The sequence below is a fragment of the Abrus precatorius genome, unplaced genomic scaffold (assembly GCF_003935025.1).
Source record: "Abrus precatorius isolate BTA unplaced genomic scaffold, Abrus_2018 Scaffold6, whole genome shotgun sequence".
NCBI classification, from domain to species: Eukaryota; Viridiplantae; Streptophyta; class Magnoliopsida; order Fabales; family Fabaceae; genus Abrus; species Abrus precatorius.
The window spans coordinates 1,531,103-1,542,181 of record NW_020874406.1 but is presented as its reverse complement, the minus strand read 5'-3'; the positions used below and the strand labels follow the sequence as shown (position 1 = coordinate 1,542,181).

Here is an 11,079-nt window from a genome sequence, read left to right as displayed (position 1 = left end):
ATTTCACTCTTTTCTTTTGGTTTCTGTTTCGTTTGATAGCTGTGGTGGTGATTACTTGCAATCAATTTACCTTACTTGTTTGTTACTGTTTCTTTGTTGTTGCAATTGTTTGTGCATCTGAAATTCTATATTGACACAGGATGTATCTGATCCTGAAGTGTTCATGACGTTTCCAGTCTTGGGCGATTCGCTCGGGGCATCTTTTGTTGCTTGGACAACAACTCCGTGGACTCTTCCTAGCAATCTTGCTCTGTGTGTTAATGCCAGTTTTACCTATGTTAAGGTTGGTTGTCTTTGTTGCCGTAATGGAATGTGCGGAACGTAAAAAGATGTTCACTTAACCTTTCAAGTTTTTTTCAATAGTTGAATTAGAATTTGATATTTTTTATATAGATAGAAACAAAGTAGCAATAAGTTGCAGACTATATTTTTACTTGAACTCTAATTTTTGGAGCTGATGAAATCAGGTTCGCAATAAGTATTCGGGTAAAGTTTATATTGTTGCTGAATCTCGTCTGTCTGCACTCCATAACCCTAAGGAGAAACCCAAAGAAACTGTTGCTAATAATTCAAATGACGTTCCTAAAAATACAAATGCGAAGACCAAGGGATCTTCAAGTGGGAAAACAGAAAATGTGTTGGATTCTTTTGAAGTGCTGGAGAAAGTCTCAGGGGCTTCATTAGTGGGGAAAAAGTGAGTAGTTCTTCCTTCTACTACATTACCCTTTCATATTAGTTTTTATTTTCTGTTTGTGGACTTTCTAATTGCATTTTGCATATGAAGCATTGTTGAGTATTGAAACTCACAAGGTAACATGTTCTGCAGGTATGAACCATTATTTGATTACTTCAAGGAGTTATCTGATACAGCTTTCAGAGTTGTTGCTGACAATTACGTTACTGACGATAGTGGTACTGGTGTTGTACATTGTGCCCCTGCTTTTGGTGAAGATGATTTCCGTGTTTGCATTGGTAATCAAATTATTAGCAAGGTGTGTACTTTTAAGAACTTGAAATTGTATGAGGATGGCTTTAGTTTTTCCCCTCCTGAAATGCTAGAGGCATAAAATTCTGAGGATTGATTTTAGTGTTGTTGTAACTGATATCCTAAGTCATCAATTTCTGTGCCTTCACATGCTTATTTTTTCTCTGTCCCTAGGGATGATTGATTCAGGTTGATGCATTCTCCACTTATCTCTCATGCCATTTTTCCTATCATGATGCTGCATCTTTTTATGATAACTTTCCTCTTTGTTACTTAATTGTGCCAAGAAACCTCAGTGATAGTACACAACTGCTGAGATTTTCCTTCTTGTTTATTGAAGATGCTTCAGTGCCTAATTAAGTGTTTTGGTACTGTAGGATTTACATTTGTTTAATTGTTACTCTTGTGGAATACTCAATTATTTATTGTTGGAAGCTTTCCCTTCCCAATATGGTTACTCAAATACTGTGTTGGCCTGTAGGATAATCTAACTGTAGCTGTTGATGATGATGGCTGCTTTACTGAAAAAATTACTGACTTTAGTGGGCGCTATATCAAACATGCTGACAAGGATATCATTGAAGCTGTGAAGGTATGCTCCATATATCTAAAGTTATGAGAACCATTGTCAATTTGGAATCATTTATGGTACTGTTAATTTGATAGATTAATTAAGATTCTCATCAACTGAGTGAATGTCACTCTTTTTTTCTTTTTGCTTTTTTTCATACTTCTGTCTCTACAATTATCTTTTGGAATAAATGTCTGTTCTTAAGAATATTGGGACATAAATGCCTTTTCTATGCTTTGACAAGAAAACTTGTTTGGAGAGATAGCAGAAAGATGAAACAAAAGAAAAGACTTGGTGTTTTGGCCAAGAGTATGTATTGGCGAATAAGAAAAACTTGATAAAACAGGACAATGTCTATTAAAAAATCTCTCCCATTCCTCCTTCTGGTTGTCTTGTAAAGGAACCTCTTTACCAGATTGCCCAAGTTACTATGTATCTAAAGTAGAGCTTAAGTTTAAACCATTTGATAGAAGTTAATTTTATGTGTTAGAATGAATAATGTTTATCTAACAACTTTTAAATTGATTATCTTTAATTCTTTTCTTTTCCTCGTTTGTATTTCCTTAGGCAAAGAGTAGGCTGGTTAAATCTGGAGCCTTTACACATTCTTATCCATATTGCTGGAGATCTGATACCCCTCTTATTTACAGAGCTGTTCCAAGCTGGTAGGCATGATTAATCAAGATTTTTTACCTTTCTTAACAGTTTTGTGTAGCTGTCTAGTCAATTTTTCTTGATAGCATCTATGCTATAGTTATGATTTTACTTATAATTTTCTAATTCCAGTATTCATCTAAACATGAATTGTGTGTCATGTGTTGACTTGTCTTTGCTTTTCTATATTATATTAAACGATTGAAATTATAAATAATTCTGGATAATTTTACCTTATAAGGAGGTTGATACTTGATAGCCACTCTAATGTTCCCGTTCTTAATTATCTTCAGTGTAACCTTCACTTTTGGTCTTTTTCTTCAGCTGCAGTCTTGTTTATTTTCCATATTGTATTTTGGCGTATGGCTGCTAGTCTGTTTAAAGCTGTGGTGCTGGTGCATGGCATTATATGAACCATCCCAATTTGTTGTTTTCTGTTTTAGTAATGCCACCCTCTGTCATTTTACTTTAAAGAATTAAAGAAACAGTATCATATGAGTAAGTGAAAGGTTTTACTTCCATACTATCTCCTTCCCAGTTCATATTTTGCTCTTATTGATGAAGCATTTGGTCCTTCCAAGTCATTTGTATTTGTAATTGAGATGAAATTGTAAAGTAGGAGAGGAAAAAGTAAAGCACAACAGGATATACAAAGAATGCTGGGCGATTTGAGATTTCAGTAGAATATTCAAAATAACAAAAAGCCTGATGGATTAGGTTCTTACCTGATTGTTGATTTCAGCTGTCTGTGAATGTTTTTGGCCTGAGGATTTTCAGTGGTGTTTAAAACCCTTGCCATAGTTGCAGCATGAAACTGCAGTACCATGTTTAATGTCTTCATAACTTCCATTAGGTTGAGAGTCCAACAAAGGGGCAGAGACATCATAATATTTTGGAAATAATGACTTACTCCAATCATATACTATCTTATCTTCTTTAGTTTTGCTTTTTGTGAAAGAAGACAAAGTCTAGAAAGCAAAAAGAAAAAGAAGACTTTCTATCTGAAGCTTCCTTTGCCATTCTTTGTAAAACAAAACTATTGAAGTTGATCTTGGCTCAATTTAAGAAAACTTCTAGAGAAGTCTTTATAAGAGAAAAAAAATTAGTATAAAAATAAAACTTCATTTTTAAGTTAGAAACAGTGCTTTTATATTTTTTGAGAAGTTCTCTCATTTAACTTCTCTAAAATTTGATAAAATCAATTGTTTCTAACTTATGAAAGGAGTTTTATTTATTTTTTATACTGATTTTTTTTCTCCAATAAAGATTTCTGTATAAGTTTACCCAAACTGGGCCCTATTCTTATATTTTCATTCTTTTCATGATTTTAAGAAATGAACTCTTTTTTGGATAAATAATGCAGTCTTTTGTCAATAATGATAATCTGTATTTCTAGATAATCAAAATGCGTGTTTAGTTGTTTTTTGAAGAATATGTTATGGTAGTAACTTTGTCATATTTTTGGGATTTTATTCACTCCATCTTCCAACTGGTATTTTTTTTTTAATATTGAATTTCATTTTCTTCATTTCTATTTTCATGTTGATACTTTTCCTGTGATCTTCAACTCTTTTCACTCTCCTTTTAATCGATGGATGGTGGTAATTGACACTTTTCATGAGCCTTTTGCTCCTTTTTTTGTAATTCATCACTTAAATGTCATGCTGTTTCACTGTAGGTTTGTTAGAGTGGAGTTGCTTAAAGAACAATTGTTGGAAAACAATAAGCAGACTTACTGGGTCCCTGATTTTGTCAAGGTACATAGTTTCTTGCTTAACACATCACAATTCCCTCTCCCCCCTCAATTTGTTTATTATATGATCTTGTTTTCGCTCTTCCCTTTTGCTTTTGAGACACGACCAATAGGGGTAGTAATTGTCTTATAAGCGCACTGGTAATTTATTTTATTTAATCATTTGAAAATACTATTTTTTGGGAATCCGTGTTGATAATTGAAAAAGGATCAATATGTGTGATGTGATTTACGTAGTTATTATAAATGTTACATTTGGGGAAGAATAAATTTTGGGGAATAACAGTTGAAAATAACGGTAAAGGAATTAGAATATTATTTTCTTATATATTTTGCTGTACAGGGTCAATACAAATATAGGGAGCTAATCTATCTAAATAAAGAAATTATAAATTACAAGGAGAATAAAAAATAAATCAAATCTGTCCCTAAGAAAAGGAAATAAATCTGTGATGAATTGAAATAATCTCTTACATTTACGCCTATTTACAGCACTTCCCCTCAAGTTGGTGAGTGGATATCAACCATTCCCAGCTTGCAAGTAAGTTGCTGAAGTCGCTCTGTTGATAGGCCTTTAGTTAGAGCATCTGCTAGTTGGTGTTCAGAAGGAACATAAGTAGTCATTACCAAGCCACTAACCAACTTTTCTTTGATGAAATGTCGGTCTATCTCAATATGTTTAACCTGTCATGCTAAACTAGGTTGTGTGCAGTAGGCTGACTTATTATCACATAATAGTCTCATGAGAACCTTATACTTTATTTTTGATGTCATCTATTATGATCTTCATCCATAACAACTCACATACCCCTTGAGCCATAGCTCTGAACTCTGCCTCTGCACTTGACCTTGCAACAACATTTTGGTTCTTACTCCTCCATGCAACCAAGTTTCCCCCCAAAAACATGCAGTACCGAGTTGTGGATCGCCTATCAACTATTGACCTTGCATAATCAGCAACGGTGTATACTTCCATAGCTAGTTTTCCCTCCTTAAACAGTAGTCCTCATCCTGGGTTTGACTTAAAGTATTGGAGTATTTTATTCATAGCTTGCAAGTGCCTTTCTTGTGGATCATGCATGAATTGGCTAACCACACTAATTGCATAGGCTATATCTGGTCTTGTATGGACTAAATAAATGAGTTTTTCCACCAATCTTTGATATTGAGCCTTTTCCACCTTTGAGCTCTCCTCATCACCTCCAATTCTGTGGTTTTGCTCAATAGGTGCGCTGGTGGTCATGCATCCCAACTTGTCAGTATCTTTGAGGAGATCGAGAACATATTTCCTTGGGGAGATAAAGATGCCTGGTTTGGACTAGGCAACTTCTATCCAAGGAGGTACTTAAGCTTACCTAGTTCCTTCGTTTCAAACTGAGCAGCTAATTTTTCCCTTAGAACCTATCTCTCAAGCTCATCATCACTTGTCATAACCATATCGTCTACATATACCAAAGGAAGTGTAAGTTTGCCTTCTTGGGAATGTTTATTAAAAAGAGTATGATCATCTTGACTCTGCCTGTATCCCAAGGAAATCATAGTCCGGGCGAGTCTCCCAAACCAAGCATGAGGAGATTGCTTGAGGCCATATAAGGCCTTTTTTAACCTGCACACCTTATTCCTTCCATCAATGGGGTCATATCCTAGTGGGGTTTCCATGTAGACTTCTTCCTCCAAGTCTCCATGCAGAAAGACATTTTTAACATTGAACTGATATAGCTCCAAACCAAAATGAGCTGATAAGGAAGGAGAGAATGATCTTCACTATATTCATCTTTGCCACTAGGGCAAACGTCTTGTCATAAATCAATCGCATAGGTCTGACTGCATCCCTTTGCAGCAAGTCTTGCCTTGTATCGATCTAGAGTGCCATTTGACTTATACTTCATTACTTCATAGTATATATCCACCTGCATCGCATGGCCTTCTTGTCCTTGGATTTTTCAACAATCCCCAAGTCATTCTTCTCTAATGCACTCATTTCTTCATTCATGGCTCGAATTCAGTTCTCATCCTTTTAGGCTCCTTGTATTGAAGTAGGGATTCTTACAGAATCAATAGCTGAAACAAAGCTCTGGTGCTGTGCAGAAAGGTGTTTAGTGGACACAAACTGAGATATAGGATACTTAGCACAAGATCTTTTTCCTTTTTGCAAGGCTATGGACAAGTCAAAAGATTCAAGGGTTTGAGTACTTACCTCGGTTCTAACTGTTGAAGTTGCTTTTGGACCGGGCAGGGTTTTTGTCTTCTCTAGTATTTGACACCATAAAATTTATCTTCATTATTGTGTGCTGGTAGGGATGCTGGTTCAGGATCCTTGTCCCTATCAAGGATAGTATTGTCCTCAGCAACTGTAGGTGAATAAGGTGTCAAATCTGCATAAGAGGGACAGATGACAACTCAATGGACTCAACTTCTAGATTATACTCTCCCTGAAGCTGAAGACTACTATAAAAAGACTCTATTTCATGAAAGGTGACATCTATGGAGACATAGACTTGATAACTTTGAGGATGATAACATTTAGATCCCTTTTTGTTTGGAGCATAATCTATGAAGATACATTTGACAGCTTGAGGATCTAATTTTTTCCGATGAGGACTATGAACACGGACATAGGCAGAACATCCAAAGACACGATACTGAAGGCTAGTCATGACAAATAGAAGAAAAGAAAGTAGTCATGAGTTGAACAAGACTAACACCATTCAGAATACGAGAAGGTAATCTGTTTATCAAATCGGTGGCAGTTAAGACAACTTCTCCCCAATACGACTTAGGCACAAACATATGAAAGAGTAATGCCCTAGCATCTTCAAGAAGATGGCGATTTTTCCTTTCAGCAACCCCATTCCGTTGTGGAGTATTTACACAAGTCAATTCATGAACACCATTATCTGTGAGAAACTTGGAGAGGTTATGATTCACATACTCCTTCCCATTATCGGATCATATTCTTTTGATTGATCTTCCAAATTGGGTTTGGATCATCTGATAAAACTTCACAAATAATTGGAAGACCTCATGCTTATCTTTCATCAGAAATATCCATGTAGTGCATTTACAATCATCTATAAATGAGACAAACCAAGCACAAGAAACATTAGGAGTAGAAGCAAGTCCCCATACATCAGAATGGACAAGATCAAAAGGTTCAATACTTTTATTATTACTAGGAAGAAAAGTGGTAGATGGTGTTTGGCAAACTGACAAATATCACAATTAAAAGACTCAACAGACTCTTTGGTGAACAAATGGGGAAACAAAGACTTAAGAACACTAAAAGCAGGATGTCCAAGACACCTGTGCTGAAGCTAAATTTGAGAAGTTGAGGATCCTGAATTGGTCTGATGACAAGAACTGAATGTTTTTTTGCCTAATATTGCTCTTACTCCCTTCAAGCCTCACATAATACAACCTGTCCCGTTCATCGGCAACTCCAATCATCCTTCTCATGACAAGATCCTGAAAGACACAATGGGAGTGGAAAAGGTTACTGCACACTTTTAAGTCTTTAGTTAGTTTGTGAATTGATATAAGATTATTGGAGAGTTTAGGAACATGAAGCACATTTTTTAAATTAAAGGAAGGTTGAAGTTGAATGTCACCACATCTAGTAACCGATGTATGGGGACCATTAGGAACAAATATGTGGTGTTTGTTAGGAAGCTTGGTGTAGGATGAGAAGTTTGAGGGATATGGTGTCATGTGATTAGTAGCACTAGAGTCAATGATCCAGAGTTTTCCAATACTAGAAGCATTAAAAGACAAGAAGCTAGAATTCTTATCCGTCGTAGTCGGAGAACAAGTTCTAGATGACTTACTCAAGGAATTCATGAAAGCCCGTAGACGTTCCAATTCAGCCTTTTAAGTGTCGGGACTTCTTCTTTAGTTTGACTTGGAGGTTGGTCACCTCCTACAATCTCTGATTAGATGTTGTTTGATTGGCCTGCCTCCATAGGGTATCCTTGAATCCTCCAGTGCGTCCAAGGACTTTCTCCTTGCCATGAAGTTTGAAATAGGTTTCCTTAGTGTGGCCCGACTTTTTACAATGTGTGCAGCAACTATCATTCTAGTTAGACCTTGTAGGGGGCTTTCTTTAATAGGAGGATCCTTTTATGGGATCCTTTCTAGAGGCTAGAGCTTAGCCATCTATGGCTTTTTTATCCAGCATTACTGCCCTGCAGCTCTCTTCACCCTGAACAGTGTAAAAGACCTCTGAGAGAGAAGGGAGTTTTTCTTGTCTAGAATCTAAACTCTAATTAGGCCAGAAAGAAACTTAAAGATCCACACTTTCTCAATGAACTGTGTCAGTCTGGGAGTATCCTCCTTGCACTTCATTGCCAAATTCTGATATTGATCCAATTCAAGACCCCTGCTTAGTGTTGAAGATTTTATTCTCCAGCTCATAACAAGGTGAAATCTCTTTTTTAGTTCAGTGAAACATTATGCAGTTTTGTCAAGGATAATTTATGGGTTGAGATCCTGAGCTGACTTGACTCGTCGGCCTTTCTGATAATGTAATCTTGCAAGTGATGACCATTAAAAATTTGCTGTTTCTATATATTAATTATCTTGCTGTATGTTTCTTCTATATTTTACAGTATTTTGGTCAAATGCCTACAAAAAATAAATTTAGAGGAGAAAAATCATGCGCTAATTATTTCAATATAAAATTTAAATGGTACGCTAGCTGATTGTTATGGAAGCAAACTATTGCATGATAAACCAAGTTCGACGCTCCCTAAGGAGGCCTATAGTCAATGTTTAGCTCTTGCTATCTTTTGTGATTTCCCAACATGAAAATGGAAGGAAGAAAGCAAATCTATTTAAGTTTGCTCAGGACAGAAAAATAAGCTAATAAAGTTGAATAAATCGATTATAACATTATGGCAAACTTGTCAATTTTGATACTCCAGCTAAGCTTTTGTTCGGAGACTCTTGCTTATTAAGCATCATATTTTATGATACAGAGTTGTAAATAATTGATAAAAATAAAAGAAATCGAGCATTTATTGTAAGTAAGCAGTTATTTTAAATTACACTGGTATTTAAATCACGGTGCAATGCAATAGAACACAGTCTATAATATATTTATTTTAAACATAATTATGTGTAATTTTTCAAGAAAAAATTTGGTGATGTTTTTTTTTATTAATATTAAATTTCGTATTTAATGTCATCACTGAAAAGTAAAATCTCTCCTTAACATACTTTTGTGATTGATCATTTTTCTGAAAAGTGAAATTAATATTTAAAAAGTGAGTAATTTATGATACAAGTAGTTTAATTTTAAAAATAAGATATTATATAACAAGAAGTGTGTTGAAAAGTGTGTTGTTAACAATTTTTTAAAATATTTATTATTTAATAAAAAATTACTGCTTTTAAATACTTAAAATCAATTTAAATGTTAAGGTTAACAAAATATTAATTTTATTGGTCTAAATCGCTTGAATTATGCATAATTAAAAGTAATTAATATGGCATTGCTGAAAAGAATAACATAAATTGGTGTTTTTGTCTTTTTAAGCATGAGGTTATTGTTTATTTTTTTCTCTATTTTTTTATATTATGCACAGTATTTGATATCATGATATTAAATTTGTAAGAATCTTGTCAAAATCTAAATTTTTCTAAATTTATTGAAATTTATATATTGAAGGATTTCTCAAAAATATTGAATTGTAGTAAATGAGTAAAAATTATGTTATTTATTTAGTTAGAATAAGAGACCAAAGTTTATGCATAAAAATCATTTTTATTAAACTTTAATTTTTTAAAAATCCAATTTTTTTATATTTTAATTAGTCTTTAAAATAATTGTGATGTTCTTTTAAATATTGAATTCTGACCAGGATATAAAGATTTTGTATAATTTTATTTATTAAAATAAGAGATTGAATTGAATTTAGTCAACCTTGTATAGTTGTATTCTATTTTCTTTGACACTTTAACAATTTTATTTATTATCTTTTTATTGTCATTTCATAAAATTAATGAATAATTAATATTTTTATAATTTTTCCTTAACATTTAATCTTTATTTGCTAGAAGATAATAAATAAGTGAGATAATTAATTTAATATGTGAAAAGTTAAGTACTACTTTTTTTATAAAATTTATGATACTAATATTTTTAAAAATTTACAAAACTTTAGAAGTGAAAAAGAAAACGGCGAGATTATATTAGTCAGGAAACCTATCCTTTTAGTCCCAGGCATATAGAAAAGGTATTGCATTTGGCACTGCGAATTCACTCGGGAGCAAATATGAGGGTACAAATTCTTTTCAATTGTGGCAAAAACTAAACATCCAATTTCATTTTCATTCAAGTACAAATAGATTAGTTTAAAAGAAAATATAAGAAACAAATAAAAAAATTATACAAAATTAACTTAAATAAATTTTACAGATTCATTTAAACGAATTTTACACATTAATTTAAGGAGATAAAAGTTAGGTGTAAGAAAAAGAGAACTGAGAATGAATGAAGATTAGAAGAGTAAGTATTATAAGAGTGGTGGTGGAGGGAGAGAAAGGCATAGAGTTGGAGATATGAGGTGGAGTGTGAGTGAAGAGAAAAAAAAGAAAAGTTAGACAAAGAAAGAAAAAGTTAAGAGAGAAAAAGAGAAGTTAAATATAAAAAAAGTTGTTGAATATAAAAATTAAAGAAGGTTGAATATGAAAGTAAATAAAAAAATGTTAGGTGTAGAGAAAAGAAAAAAATTGAAAAAAAAGAAGCAAAATTCAAGTGAATCTGCACAATTTGTATAAGTTAACTGCGTAAAAAAAATTGTCATTTATGCATTTTTACTCATCGACCCAAATTTTGGCCTTTTAACTTTTCAATTAATAATTATAAATTTTTCTACTTTTTATCTCTAAATTTCTTAATTACTTTAAAAATGATAAATACATCTAAAAATAATAAATACATGTGTTTTATCATTTCTATCCAGTTAAAAGATTATTTCTTAGAAGGATATAAAGCAACGGTTTAAACTTCGAATTTTCTATGAAGCAATAATATTGAGTCTAGATGGTAAGGCAAAAATGTAGGAGACGAGTATGACTTTCCAGTCCAACGAGCGATTTTGGAACCCAACCAACAGT

General features: G+C 33.3%; 1 protein-coding gene across 1 annotated transcript in view; it reads left to right on the top strand.

Moving 5' to 3' along the window:
- The window catches only part of LOC113869252 (isoleucine--tRNA ligase, cytoplasmic-like), a 21,709-nt gene extending 17,613 nt beyond the window's left edge, over nt 1–4,096 (top strand). The window contains exons 3-8 of the mRNA XM_027505493.1: nt 140–283; nt 468–694; nt 827–992; nt 1,467–1,577; nt 2,124–2,221; nt 3,889–4,096. Of these exons, the coding sequence (XP_027361294.1) occupies nt 140–283; nt 468–694; nt 827–992; nt 1,467–1,577; nt 2,124–2,221; nt 3,889–4,096 (954 nt within the window). The remainder of the gene's footprint in view (nt 1–139; nt 284–467; nt 695–826; nt 993–1,466; nt 1,578–2,123; nt 2,222–3,888) is intronic.
- The last annotated feature ends 6,983 nt before the right edge of the window (nt 4,097–11,079 follow it).